Raw genomic sequence first — 14,525 nt, 5'->3', positions numbered from 1 at the left:
TTCGCAGGGGCTTTTGTGAAATGTTGATATGTTCTGTTGAAGTTCCAGTTGTGCGAAGGCGCTCGAGGGAATCTGTGTCTGTTTACCTCAACTCATGAGACCGATGGCACTGGACGCTATTATAGCAGATTTTCGCTGAACATGGCCCAGTGAGCTGCGACATGTCGCTGCCGAAGGCTTTGAAGCTTGTGGCAGAGAACAGAAGTCGATGCTGGAACTGAGACGTGTCTTTATTCTTCAGATCCGACTTCAGTGGGCTTATGGCGCCGAGCTGAGACTGACAAAGGCATCCTGGATCACTATATCCGTGCTGTTATGAGGCCGGAACCCGCAGAATCAGGTTTCGAACGGTCAGTCAGAATCGGAGTGACCACAAGGCCACCGGCGTAAGAATGATAGATAACACAAAAGACGCCTCAGCCACGCAGACCTTCTTCGGTGGGAGACATGTGTAAGTCAGCGAGTGCGAAGACAAAGCCGTGGCTGGCAACAAGGCTGAAAAGGAGACGGTCAAATATAAGGGGGGTATCATCTGTACTGGCAGCTCAATATGTCTAGCCTGAAACAAGGTGGGGAGAGTCGTCAAGACAAGGTCACAACTGCCATATCGAGTTGTCATCATTGGCATTGCCTATCGACAACAGGCCGTACAGTCGTTCGTAGTTGCCACAGTGCCTACGGGAAACTGTCATTTCGGTCGAGACTGCAGACGCTTGATGGCATTCTTGTCAACCGAAACAGTACTCCTTTGCTGATCGGCGAGGATGGACCCCCAAGCAAGGCGAGACGTTCAAGACATCTGGAACGGCACGACGGTCGTGGGACGATGTTCTTGGAGGTGTAATGGTCAGGGTTAGGCCAGAACATGTTCTTCGTGTCATCTCCAAACCTGCATTTAGTTGGTGTACAGGTTCACGCCCCAGACGGCGGAATAATCATTCGTCCTTCCTTTACCGTTCGGAACCTCGAGGCTGTCAAGCGCCGCCATGACTTCAGGCGACAGCCTCCGCACAGCGAGATTGGACTTGATGCGAGCTGCGACGCCGTGACGCTGGTTAGCGAGACGATGCAAAGGTGCAACCAAGGGGCTCGAGCGAAAACTACAAGCGGACTTACCTTCTGTCTGGCTCTTGCCCAACGGAACGGTACCTCGCTGTACCGCCCAGCTCTGTAACAGCTGGCCCACATCCATCTTACATTGTTCTGCAAGCTTCTTGACCGTCGGGTCCTTCAGCAGTGTCGCTCGATCGGCCTTTTGACCCGCAAACGGTGAGTAACACGTCGTGAGGATGTCATGTCCTCTAGAGAAACCGATCAGCTCGTTCTGCGGCAGCCACGGATGGACTTCAACCTGGTTGCACGATATAGGGATTTCTTCCGCGTGCGGGAGGATTTCTTTGAGCTCAGAGACCGAGAAGTTAGAGACACCCACGGCGCGCGTCTTGCCGGACGACACGAGCCCTTGCATCGCTTTCCAGGTGGGGACAAAACTCCCCTTTTGACCTGCCAGCAACACGGTCAGCAACAGCCAGGACTTGTTCACCTTTGCGCCTCACCTGCTTGGTTTGCGATATTTGCACATGTGTGTTCCCAGTCGATGACTGGGCTATCTGTTCCTTCCCGCATCGATATTCCCTTCTCCGCCCAGGAAGCCATCTTGCCGGTATCAGCATGCTCCAGCGCTTCTCGGGATATGGGCTTGAAAGCAACAGGCCAGTGCGCCAATAGTAAGTCGACATATTCGAGGCCCATCAGCTTCAGCGACTGGTCGAGACTGAGCTCCACGTTCTCCGGGGCGGCGAAATGCGGCCAGAACTTGGTCGTCACGAAGATTTCGGATCTGGGGACCCCGGATTCGCGAATCGCAGCTCCCACTTCTTCATCAACCTGGAGGGGAGATAGGTCAGTACTCATCCTGCGGAGCTTAGCGTGGCAGTCATGCCGATCAAGGGAGTTGTCGGCGCGTGTCATACCCCGTATTTCCAAGCACAGTCTAGATGCCTGTATCCCAGCTTGAGAGCTGTCAGGACGGCGGCCTTGCACCACCCAGAATCGCCCGCCGCCCAGGTTCCAAATCCGACAGACGGCATTGCCATGGTCTTCCCGCCAGCGACTTTGATGAGGAAATGCCTGGGAAGCGCCATCTCTGGCACATGCGGCAAGTAGCCTTGCTTACTGCACGCCTTGCTGCGACAAGAATCACTCCTTCCTCTTGATCGCTTTGGCTGCGGCTGAAGTTATGCACTTAGATGGTACTCATCCCCTGGCTGAATGGAGTGCAGCGCGTACTCGTGTTTGATGATGACAAAGTATAGTTAGCGGCGTTCGCACCGGGAAAGCTTAGCTAGTCGAAGTTTCCATCGTCGTAGCGAGTAAAACGCTACAAGCTGCATCTCGGTTGAAGCCGAGGAAGCAGGACGAAAGGCTGCCGTGAGGAGTCTTGGACGGCACCAGCTCATGACTCAAAAGCGGTATCAAAGTTGTTGTACTCGAGCCCTGGAGGAGCGGCACGCCGGATGGTTACAAAGACGAAACCGGCATCGGCTGTGAACGCCACATCTGGGTTCACGGAGCTCGTTGGTGGACCGAGGAAGCGATGTCAGTGGTCACTCTCAAAATGCTCACGAGGAATGTGATAGAGAACCACTTCACATATTCGTTGGCACTATCAGAGCAGGTCGCGCAGGCGGATCCTACCCACGAACGGCTGGGTCATGTTAGGTGTCCTGCATTCACTTGAGTCGTGCAGTCCGCCGAACATGGGACAATCGAAGGTCGGTATGTCAGTATCACGAGTCTTGTCGAGGAGGAGCGGGCCAGATAACCCAAGATCAATGAGCCAAGCAAGCATCGTGTCTTGCAAACCTTCACAATCGTCTTCCACCCTCTCCGCCAGATTCGGTGGAAGCTGTAGGCCAACCACGTCGCTGGGAATTTTATCCAGGAATGACATCTTACTTAACATTCGAGAAGGCCTTGACACATGTCGAATCGGGCCTTTGACCTGTGGCTCGCAGACACCACAGGGGAAATGAGACGACCAATTGTGACGTGTCTTTCGTGATTTTGCTGCTAAAAACCGAGGTAAGTACCTCGTAGGCACAGACTGAAAACAGCGCCATGAGATGCGAAGGCGAGATTTGGTGACTCTGGAGCAAGACCGGCCCAGGATCTTTCTCGCTGTCTGCGCGGATCTGGCTGCTTCTCTCCGTCTCCGTCCTGCTACTATCACCTGCTGCTGCACCATCACAATAGCACCGGTATAGGTGGTACTCGGCGACATGGACCTGTGTGGCATATGCATGGCATCTTGACTCCGGCTTCGCGGTGGCTGACATCAACTTGGATCCCGTCCAGGCTGGCGGCACCGACAAAACATCCGCAGACACCCAGGCGCACGAAGCGGATTAACGCGCAACGTTTTCCCTACATCTGGATAATCATTACTCCCCGTCCCATTGGCTGATTCTCTGCCCAGAACTAGCCATGTGTCTTCGTGGACTCGGTCATCGAGCATTTTTGTCGATTCAATGGCGTGGGAGCGCGTTCTCTATTGCCGGGACAGCATTATGGCAATGGGTTTTGTGCGAGATGTGACATCCGCCTGGCATCCGAGATGCTGTTCGAGGCATACTTCTCTAAGTATAAAGAGGTGAGCCATGTGCCAGTATGGAGTCGACAATTCCACGGCATCACCAGCCTAGATCAATCTACTACCCAGACCTTTGCCAATACATTCTACCTTGAAAATGATTGTTGCTCGACCTCACAACTTCTACACGCTTGCAGAGGGCAAGCCTCTTCCCAGCAATGACAGCAGTGTCCAGGTCCGAATCAAGCAGGGCGGTGGCCTGGTTCTCCTTCAGGATACTCAACTGATCGAGACGCTGGCACATTTCTTCAGGGAGAGAATCCCGGAAAGAGTGGTCCATGCTAAGGCGATTGGTGCTCGCGGATATTTCCAGGTCACGCACGACATCTCCGACCTCACCGACGCTGACTTCCTCAATGGCATTGGGAAGAAGACGGAGGTTCTGGCTCGAATCTCGACTGTCGGCCCTGAAGCCGGGTCCGCCGACACGATCCGTGACTTCCACGGCTTCGCCATCAAATTCAAGACGGCCGAAGGCAACAATGACTGGGTCTTTAACAACCAGCCCGTATTCTTTGTCCGCGACCCTATCAAGTTTCCGTCCCTGAATCGGTCACACAAGAGACATCCCGCCACACATTCTACCGATGCTGATATGTTCTGGGACTTCCACGTTGGGTCTCCTGAATCCGTCCATGCTCTGATGTTCCTGTTCAGCGAGCGAGGGACTCCCGCATCTCTGCGAAACATCAACGCGTACAGCGGACATACCTACAAGTTCACCAAGAAGGACGGTTCGTTCCATTATGTGAGGATCCACGTCCACGCCGATGCAGGAGTCAAGAACTTGACGAACGACGAAGCAGTTAGGCTCGCCGGCACAAGCCCAGACCATCTGACACTTGACATGTTCAACGCGATCGAGGAGGGCAACTACCCGTCCTACACGGTGTCGGTTCAAACGATACATCCGGCCGACGTCGCACTATGTCCAGTCAACATGTTCGATATGACGAAAGTCTTGCCTCACGCGCGATATCCTCTGCGACCCGTCGGCAAGCTGGTGTTCAACAGAAACCCCATCAACTACTTCTCGGAGATCGAGCAAGCCGCCTTCTCGCCGTCGACCATGGTCCCCGGCATCGAACCCAGTGCCGACCCTATGCTCCAAGCTCGGATGTTCGCGTATCCCGATGCAGCACGCTACCGACTCGGCGTCAACTACCAAATGCTGCCGACCAATGCTGCCAAAGTGCCGGTCTACATCCCTACCGAGCGCGACGGCTTCATGAACTTCGGCGCCAACTATGGCGCGGATCCGAACTATGTCAACAGCTCCGTTCACCCTACAGGCTTCCACGACGCCGCCCGATGGGGGTATAAGCCGACTGAGGAGGTGCTGAGTGGATCTGTCGTCTTCACTTCGGAAATCACCGACGAAGACTTCACGCAACCTCGTGCGTTGTGGACTAATGTCTTATCCAAGGAAGAGCAGGAGACCTTTGTCAAAAACATCTCAGGCGACATTGCTGCTGTCAAGAGGGATTGGCTGCGAGAGAAGGTCTTTGGTATGCACAGCCTCTGTCTTCAAGCCCTGCCACAATGTCATGTCCAATACTAACAACGTCTTTGCAGATCTCTTCCGCCGTGTCAATGGATCATTGGGTGATCGGATCGAGGAGGCGGTCAACAAGATCGTCAAGGTGTAGCAATGGTGATGGTCTGCGAAAGAATTGGTCGGGCCGCCCCAACGCACTGCATCGGCGTTAACTGGGCGGGAATACGCCTAGGCGTAGGTGTAGGCATATTCTGTTGGCGGTCCATCATGATTGGTTGGTGTCGTGTTTTCTATGGTCTTGTTGCTAATCAGCGACTGATCGTGAAATACACTATATATCGCACTATCTAAGCACGTTTAATCGTGGCTACCTTGGTCCAGCAAGATGGACCTGACCTTGGTCTTGGACTTAATCATACAGAGGACAACACTGGCCCGGATACATTATAGGCAACATCTTCACTCATGCATACTTCACGGGAGAGTTTGCGATGAGGTGGGAACATGGTGAAAGATCAAAGATCAAAGATACGCGATGCCCAGCAACACCATGTTTACCTGGCGCCACGAATCGGCGACAAAACCTACGGCCGTGTCCATGGCTATCTGCACACGCCCTCTCCTCGACCCCATGTCATGCATGAGCGGTTGGTCCTCAGTGGCACCGTAGAGGCCGGCGGTACTGCGGTAGGGCATCGCCATGGTCTGAAGTAACACTGATTGCCTTCGGAGTACTTAAGGCCTAGTCCCTCAGGTATGACTACGTATGCTGCCCGTGCCCGTGAGCGTGCCTCCCTCACATAGCGCATGACAGAGGCACGAAGGCGAGGCGTGCCTACCACAGGCGCCACGAATGACGCATCGCAGTGCCAACATACGCACATACATACTTCGACACGGCCTTCTCTTGATCCTGGCTCTAGATCTCTGCTGGTGGATTATCTCGTCGTCTTGACTTGTTGCCCTTATCGCCTTTCTCCAAACTGCCTGGACTATGGACTCAGGCCGTACTCTCATACATACAATGTACATTTGATCTTGACCTATCCTTGGGCTTCTCGCTCTCGACGTTGGTCCGGTACATGGGGTCCAGACCCCAGTCAGCCAGCCAGCCAGCCAGCTAGCCTGCTGTCCCGTAGCCCGATGAGGAAAGAATGCGAGAGCGGCCGACGCCAACGGCTGGCTGACTGGCTGACTAGCTGCCAGATCCTTCTGTACATAATTGCGGCTGACACGACGACCACCGACAAACCTGGCCCCAGCTGACCTGATCTGAACTGCCTGCCTGCCCTCGTTCAACTTAAGTTGAACATATTACCTTCAAGCGCCCCTTACAAGCTGAAGTTAGCTCAGTATGGACACGGCGAATTACTAACCTAATCCAGCCGTCGACATAAGCACGATTGTCTTCGATCTTCGGGCTCTTCACTTTTCTTGCCGAGACCCACATGTCCAGACATACAACAGTACATACACTATACATGATTTTTGGAACATCCGTTGATCGATTGTGATCGCTGCCAGCCAGTGCCGTGCGGTGTAGCCCGTGCAGCGTTGTGTCGCGTCCCTGTCACTGTGCGTCTGCGGCGCATCGGTCGTTTCTGTGCAGTTCGACGATCCGAATACAGCGCCGATCGATTTAAGTCGAAGTCGAGTCAAGTCAACTAAAGTCAACTCAGCTCGCTACCTCCTTTGGTCACGACTGTTCGCTCGGCGCCCACGACGTCCGATACATGAAAGGCCGTTCGGTGTCGTGCCCAGAATCGAGATTAGCTGGATGAGATCGAGACGATCAACGACAACGAGAACCCAAACGACCAGCAAGGAAAACAGCCAGTCAAGGCGACGCAACAACCCAGCCACGGTCTTGCCCTCTACTTGTCTGCATCCAAATCTCGTATCCAGGCCAGGCAGCTAGATTTACTCGAAGCCGCTCGATACATCTCGACGCAAGACATTCAAGTCACGTCAAGGCTACCATCGCCGCCACCGCTGCCTCAACTTGACTCCTAACATGCATACTCCGCTTGTGAGCGCCAGTATCTACACAAGTTGACCAGCACCGCGACCACCGAGGAGCCTTACGCCACATCACGTCTAGGAAGAAATCTCGATCCCACCCAGCTCGCCAGGCCCTGCGCGCCGACGAGACTGAACCGAACCCTGAACACTGCACGACTGACCACTGACCACTGAACGCCAACCACCGACCACCTCAACCATGTCCTTCCTCCAGACTACCATCAAATCCGGCTGGATCACCGACCTCGTCCTCCCCGCCCCAGTCGGCACGCAGTCCCCCCACGACGTCCTCCAAGCAGGCCACTCGACCGCTTTAGAGATGTGCACGAACCCAACTTTCATGGCTCAACTCAACCCGCTCGTGCAAGGTGTCGTCGAACTGCCACCCACGGACCCCAAAGCCGTCGACCACATGTCCATGGCACGGACATTCAACGTCGACGCGGGTCCCACGGAGGGTGCTGACCCCTGGAAACACTACGCAATCACGGACAAACTCACGCCCCTGCCAGGGTATACGACCGATCTGACGTACTATAGCGCGATCCGACGCACCCGGGACGGCATGCAGGCCTTCACGAACGCCGGGTCCGGCGTGACCATCTACGGGTGTTTTAGCGTGAAAGTTGCGGAGCCCCGGGACGTGTTGGCCCTCGACGCGAGTGACGGGAAGGGGTGGGTCGTGAATTTCGTGGAGACGAACGAGCTGAAATGTAATCTTATTTTGAGCTACTATATCAAGGCGACGACGGACAAGAGTCATCGCACGGCGCACGCGCGGTTCAAGGAGGTGTGGAGGGAACGGATGAGGGAGAGGGGGTTTGATTGCGGGTAAACAGGGAGAGGGAGTATCTGGCTTGGTATAGCGGAGGAGGTAGGAGGAAGGGAGGACGGGCGGGGGAGATCGAAGGCGGGATAGACGCATAGGTCTATTGGTCCTAGATTGAGAGAATTAGTTGGTGAGTGAGTGAGTACGTGGCTGGTAGGGAGAGAATGAGCGACTGGATGAGCGACTGGATGAGTGACTGGATGAGTGACTGGATGAGCGACTGAATGAACGACCAAATGAACAACCTAGGCAGACTGTGCTAATGAAACCTTTATGCTTGGCAGCACTTGAGATCGAGTCTCTGATTTATGCTTCCGCTTCGGCTTGCGGAGTTGGTATTGGTGTTGTTCTTAACTGATAGGTGGTGGATCCCTGATCGTGGGGCAAGGCTGGAGGGAGTACCGACTTGTCCCCTTGTAACTCGTAGTTGAGCGGAAATAATGTACTTCACCCTTTCAATGTTGTTGACGGAGGACGGGGAAAGTTGTTGAACAACACGTACGAAGGTATAGATAGTATCTAGTATCGCCCTCACCAGGATGGATCGCTGTCTCAACGACTGGTACTTGTGTCGGGCCTACGCGATCAAGGAACATACTGTATAGTGGTACAGGTACATTATGTCTCTCTTTAACCTTCGGTATACAGGATCATAGTTGCCACCCACCAGTTCCTGGTCCTCGCTACTGCAACGACCTTGATCTACCCAGTATACATGTATGTCATACACATTCATTCCCTCAGATTTGCCTTGCTTAGCACCAACGCCCACCACATCTGTGATCCCGCACTCGCACAAGGCCAGTGTTATGATATCCATCTCACTATCTGTGTGATCCGCATTCCCACAAGGCCTGTCTGATCAAGGCGCCTCAAAAGTCAGATGCAACCGTAGGATTTGGTGGTGGTCGACTATCCCAGGTGCGTAGCCTGCGACGGTAAAAAATGATGAGCGTGTTGGTTCTGCTAATATCTCGGCAATGATAAACTGAGGTGACCGATGTGCGCTTGAATCGTCTGATCCGATCTCTGTGGGGTTGACTATGGATCGGCGTTGGCGACCGTGGCAGCAAAATATCGGTTTCTTGAAATCCATCGGAGAAAAAGCCGCTCCCCGCGCCTCTTGAATTCCTTTTGGGAAGGGGATCTTCGATGTGGTCTTCTAGGTGCTGGAGGTATCAAGAGGAGGAGCCCGACATCCTGATCGTCTTCAGGTAGCTCTAGAAACTGAGTCGACATGAGGTGGTCTCTGGACCCTCGCAGATGCAAAAGCATTACCAGAGGTTCGTGCAGTTTCAACCAATACCACTTCTGACGGTAGATAGCTCGAGCTCAAGCTGGGCCACGATGGGCACTGCCTCAATGGGTTATAAGCCCTTCGATGAAGTGACTTTCCAGTATCTCTGTCTAGTGCTTTGGGGTAGGTTATCGGGGCATCGACCGAGAGTCCAGATTGAGAAGAAAGGTGACCCCTGTCGGGAGGTCATCTGTGAATTGGCCAAAGTGTCGACAGGAGGAAGGTGACTCAGCAGGAGACATGCTGTTAGTTTCACTTTGACGTATAGATGTATGCAATGACGTGCTTGAGGGCATGCTTGGGTTCGTCAATATCGTACATTCGATAGCTTCAAGGGGTATATATGTACAGCGGAGGTATGTCCCAGCCGAGAATGGCTTGCAATATAGCAAACTGCAAAAGATAAGGCGGAGGGCTAGTCTCCGCAGTCCAGTCAATGGTCCCACAGCATGTCACCGCTCTAGTGCCGCCTGGGACACTGTGGTTCATCAAATCCTGCACACGCCTTCGGCAGGGTGGACGTTGCTGGTCGAATGTTGAAACCGGCACCATCCCAAGTCAGCTAACAAAGCAGGGACCTTATGCTGACGAGAGTGCCCATGCGACAGCTTTCGTGACCGAGCGGAAAGTCGAGCAGTGTGGGCGTCAGGTGGTTTCCCTCTTGCAGACCCCGTCCTGGGGTCTCAACTGTCGTCCGCCCTCTCACGATCACCTCGGAGGCGCACGAAATGTCATAGATGTCGGTGCAACATAACCCTCGTTCCTTGTGGCAGAGCCAGCAGGTTTCCTCGCTTGTTCTTCACGGGATTTCACCTCCTTCTCATCCTGAGCGACGACACAACAGCAGCAGCAAACGCCCTTCAAACAGTCCCCCGCGACATTGCCGGCTTCGGAGCTCATGCCATACGTCTTTCGGACCCGTGTATGCTGAATAGCGGCCAGTATCCCATTGATACCACAAAGGATGCCGAAGGCTATGCAAGAGCCGTTGACCGCTGTATATCCCAGCATGTTTGTCGGATCCTTTCGCTCGTCCCTCAAACCTAGGCGATATTGAGTTCTACCATAGATGATGCATGGACAAAATAGGCCCGTCATGCAGATGGACGGCTCAGCACAGGAGCAAAAGCCATGCTGCCATGAGCCTCCTTTTAGGGACTGTGGACTCGGTGTAAATACGCTCGCTGAGAACTGGGCAGGATCTGTTGACGAGGGCGGGACGATAGCCATATTGGTGCTGGTCCGGTTGGGACGTTTCGGAGTCGTCGCGGACAGCGGATTTGCGTCGGGCGCTATTGGGCTGCTTGCTTCTTTCTGGGGGATCACGGGCTGCTTGACGGGCTCAGGAGGCTGTGGTAACGGAGGTGTGGGATGTCGAGGTGGCTGCGTTTGAGCCTGTGGTACAGGAACTTGTGCTGCGTAGACCCCATATAGCTGCGGAGGTTGGAAATGTTGCTGTTGTGCCACCATCGGATCGTGTATCTGGCGCGGAGCCTGAGAATATTGCTGTTGTGACACCATCGGATCATGTATCTGGTACGGAACCACGCCACCACCATAGGCTTGCGGCTCCATCGTCTGCATTTGCACCTGACTCTGTGCCGGACTTTGTTGGTTCGACGCTGGCTGCGGTATTGGCGTAGTATTTGTCTCTCCTCTTGCTCCCACTCGGTGCTCCTGTTCTGCAGATGCGTCCATCCAAGAAAAGCGGCTATCGGCCGGCGGCCGCGGTGGCTGTAACGAAGTGGGAGGGCGGACTCGAGGATATTCATAGCTCTTCATGGTGCAAGGAACTGGGGCAGCCAGCTGACGCCCGTCCTACAAGAAACCGGGACCCGTTCGACACGCTGGCAGTCAGCAATGACGCGAAATAGCGGCCCTACAGTACCCTTTGTGATTCTAGCACGACGTGGTACCACGCACAGGAAAAGCAGAGTGAAGACGGAAACGAGAGTGAAGAGAAACGACAACTACAGTACCTGCTGAAGCTGAGCATCGCCTCCCTGGGCATCAATGAGGGATTCCATGGGATCGCGGACTGTGGTCTTGGTGTCGAGTCGTGGTCACTCGTGCTTGGATGCGTCCACGTCGGCGATTGGATCGAGAAGAGCCAGGCTTGACGTTCGGCTAAATCGGGGCGCTTACGAGAGCACAGAAATAGGATGGCTTTGGACCACCTCGGCGCGAATCGCGTCAATGTACCCAGTCCTGCTGGCCTCATGAAACAAGCGACGGATGATCGGTTGCCGCCGGCGAGAAGAGCCACAGAAGCGCTGGTGGCGAGGCGGAGAGGGGGAAGTTGTGTTGTAAGTTTGTTGCTCATCACACGTTCACCTCCATTTCACCTTGGCGTGGGGAATGTTTCACACGCGCGCTCACGACAGTAACTGTGACCATGTGACTGGCGGTCATCTGGGTCTACTTAGCACGGCTATGCTAACACATTTCACCGCACTATAGGGAGTATAACAAGAATTTTCGATAAGTGCAGAGATGCCTGCAGAGCAGTGTAAAATAACAGACGGGGTTATATGCCAAGACCTGAAGTCGCAATCCTGGCTGACAACTGTGCATGGGACAGCCAGGCATCTGCCAGACCCCTCTGAATGTCACATGTCCTCTGCATTGAGTAACAATCCATGTAGCATCAGGTTACAACCTCGACGGGCCGCTCATGAAGCTGATCCGTACAGGCCGCAGCACGCTGGGCTCATGATTCGAGCAACTTAATGCTCGACGGCAAGGCAAGCCCCGACATGCAAGGCTGTGGATCGGCAGTGCTCACTTGCTCCGATGAACGCGAGCTGAAGCATCCAGTCTCCTTGTCCAGTCGCGGACAGCATGGCTGCTCGCTCAAGGTCGCCACAGATCCGGGCTTCCGGGTCTGAGATCCACGGTGGGTAACTCTGCCATATGTAACTTCGCACTCCCATATGGGCGTAATTCGACAGGAAAAGCCCTACCAGTGCAGTTCCGCTGGCCCTTTAACGGCGGATTCGGCGCATATCCATCCTGCAGACTCCATTCGATCTGGCAGCCCAGGGCCGAGACACTGAGCGGTGGTCTGTCTTCATGCCAGATCGGGTGTGGTAGCCACCGGTCATAGCGGTTCGGGTATTCATAAAACTTCAGCGTCGTCGTATCGATGGCCACGTTCCAAGGTTCTCTGGGCAAGATGGTCCAGTCGTTGGCCTGCGGAGGTGCTTGTGTGCCGGGATAGTTGGCAGGGCGGGAGGTCGAATATTCTCCGGCGATGGGCAATGCGTACAGTAACGCGCCGTGATAGACGGAGACAGTGTCGTTCGCTCTTGGTTCCAGCCGAAGTGTCGCGCCAAAGGACACCTCAACCCGCGTGCGACCCGCGGGAACGACCATGGTATGCAAACCTGTGGCATTATCGGGTTTGAGGCCATGTCTCTTGCCACTGTCCACGACTATTGCACTTCTGTCCAACAACGCCCACGAAGGGACTCGGAAGGAGAAGCGAAAGGCTCGCGTTGCTGTGATTTCGTAGTTGAAGTAGTTGCTAAAGGGATAGTTTGTGTCGCATCGAACTCGGACATGATTTCGCTTTCTTAATATCGTGCTGACATGAGCAGGCCCCAGCAAGGCATGGGCAAGTCCATTCTCGCCATCCTTGACGAACATTGCTGGAACGAACTTTGAATATCCTTGCATGTTCACGGTACAGCATGGGAAATTTGGCTCGGTGCCAAACGTCTGACCGAAAGGGCCGACATTCCAGAATGGCGTGCTTTCCAACTGATGGCTGATGGGCTGGTTCGTCTGGGCAATGTATTGGTGAGCCCACCAGTGAGGCATCAACATCACCGGTAAGGCATTGTACGCTGTGCGTTCCGACTTTTCGGCAAAGTCGCGGTCTCCCAGGGAGTGGTAGAGGTAATTCACCGAGAACATTGTCTCCACCACGCTGCAGAGTTCGGTGCCGCGGACCGGGCTCAAGCCTGCCTCGCGTTCATCACCGATGATGGCACCGGAAGGCGTACCGTGATACTGAAAAGTCCAATTGACCCCGTTTCTGGTAGTGTTGAGCAGCGCGTCATCTTGGACAAGTCGCCTCATGACTGCGCCCCATTTGAGGCCCTGTCCAGCATTGACGCCGTGGACGTACGGGAAGAGGCTTTGGGTGAGCTCTTCGGGGTAGAGGTCTAGATCGCCTTTCAAATACCGCTCCTCATCGAACCAGTACGACCAGTCATACGCCAGCTCGTACATCTGCACCATGCAGTAATGGATGAGCTTCTCGTTACCCATCGGGTGTTTCTCGTAAAGCCACTGTAAGGCCAAAACCATGTCTGCAGCACGAGACCTACCCCATTGTTCGTCGAAGAGATCGCCTGGCTTCCAGACGTAACCCTGATGATGGTTCTGCAGCATTGAGTACATGAGGTGAACGAAGCGATGCATCGCTGGCAGGATCATGGCTTTACCTAATTCCGGCTCTGCTTCGACAAGTTGCATGAACCCGAGGAAGAGGGGATACCGACCCCAGAAGTTTCGACGGGCTACCTCTTCTTCTGGTCCTAGCCAGCCGTCGGCATGCTGATGCTCTATGACCCAGTCGGTGACCTGAAGGACATGATGTTTGAGGCGTGCATTGTTGGTCGTCCACGCCAACGGGACCAGCGCGTTGTAGTGGTACGGCCAAGCCTCGTTGAGCCCTGCCGCACATCAGCATCAGTTGAAAGAAGGGCAGAAGTACGCATACAAGAATATTCCACGTCACCACCAAGCCAGGTAGCATTTTTGACCGGGCGAAAGAATTCATGCAGATGCCCCGGAAGCCCGTCGGCCATCAAGTCCATCTGCTGCCCAAGCCATCCCAGCGCCGTAATCGAGCCCAGCGGCAAAGGCCCGAACCTCAGCGGCAATACTGATCCTCGTTAGCTGATAGTTGTGGTGAAGTACGCGACCTTCTCACAACTGGTATTGTAGGCAGCTAATTGCGATCTGTGAGGAGCCTCTCTCGGACTACGAATCTTCCATGTTGGAGAACCGGTGTTTATGTTCTGCTCATGGCACCAGCCTTTGTGGCAGAATGCTGGAATAAGTGAGCGTGATGTACGCAGAAAGGCAGGTGGGAGGTGTATGTACCTGAGGTCTCCCCACGTGGTGCGGGATGAAGACTCTCGGAGGTCGCCTGGACCGCCGATGCATGGAGGAATGCAGAGAAGACCACAACCAGGAAAACCGCACCGGGAGTCCG

The 14,525-nt window shown here is 54.4% G+C and overlaps 5 protein-coding genes across 5 annotated transcripts; 2 read left to right on the top strand and 3 right to left on the bottom strand.

Annotated features, from left to right (window-relative positions):
• Positions 1-895: 895 nt before the first annotated feature.
• On the bottom strand, positions 896-2,144 carry A1O7_08900 (uncharacterized protein; the record flags this gene model as incomplete). Its single annotated transcript, XM_007762889.1, has 4 exons — positions 896-1,035; positions 1,117-1,495; positions 1,603-1,887; positions 1,974-2,144. 4 exons carry the CDS (start codon positions 2,142-2,144, stop codon positions 896-898), a joined length of 975 nt encoding a protein of 324 aa, XP_007761079.1.
• A 1,605-nt stretch (positions 2,145-3,749) lies between these two features.
• A1O7_08899 (catalase) lies at positions 3,750-5,301 on the top strand (the record flags this gene model as incomplete). Its single annotated transcript, XM_007762888.1, has 2 exons — positions 3,750-5,160; positions 5,228-5,301. 2 exons carry the CDS (start codon positions 3,750-3,752, stop codon positions 5,299-5,301), a joined length of 1,485 nt encoding a protein of 494 aa, XP_007761078.1.
• A 2,070-nt stretch (positions 5,302-7,371) lies between these two features.
• A1O7_08898 (uncharacterized protein) lies at positions 7,372-8,007 on the top strand (the record flags this gene model as incomplete). Its single annotated transcript, XM_007762887.1, has 1 exon — positions 7,372-8,007. The coding sequence occupies one exon, from the start codon at positions 7,372-7,374 to the stop codon at positions 8,005-8,007; it is 636 nt and encodes a 211-aa protein (XP_007761077.1).
• Positions 8,008-10,006: 1,999 nt separating this feature from the next.
• On the bottom strand, positions 10,007-11,080 carry A1O7_08897 (uncharacterized protein; the record flags this gene model as incomplete). Its single annotated transcript, XM_007762886.1, has 1 exon — positions 10,007-11,080. The coding sequence occupies one exon, from the start codon at positions 11,078-11,080 to the stop codon at positions 10,007-10,009; it is 1,074 nt and encodes a 357-aa protein (XP_007761076.1).
• Positions 11,081-12,151: 1,071 nt separating this feature from the next.
• A1O7_08896 (uncharacterized protein) lies at positions 12,152-14,115 on the bottom strand (the record flags this gene model as incomplete). Its single annotated transcript, XM_007762885.1, has 2 exons — positions 12,152-13,980; positions 14,028-14,115. The coding sequence occupies 2 exons, from the start codon at positions 14,113-14,115 to the stop codon at positions 12,152-12,154; spliced, it is 1,917 nt and encodes a 638-aa protein (XP_007761075.1).
• Between the last annotated feature and the right edge of the window lie 410 nt (positions 14,116-14,525).

This window comes from Cladophialophora yegresii (genome assembly GCF_000585515.1).
Source record: "Cladophialophora yegresii CBS 114405 chromosome Unknown aczIN-supercont1.6, whole genome shotgun sequence".
Classification (NCBI taxonomy): Eukaryota; Fungi; Ascomycota; class Eurotiomycetes; order Chaetothyriales; family Herpotrichiellaceae; genus Cladophialophora; species Cladophialophora yegresii.
Note: the sequence above shows the minus strand (reverse complement) of the source record. Positions and strands in the feature narration are given on the sequence as shown.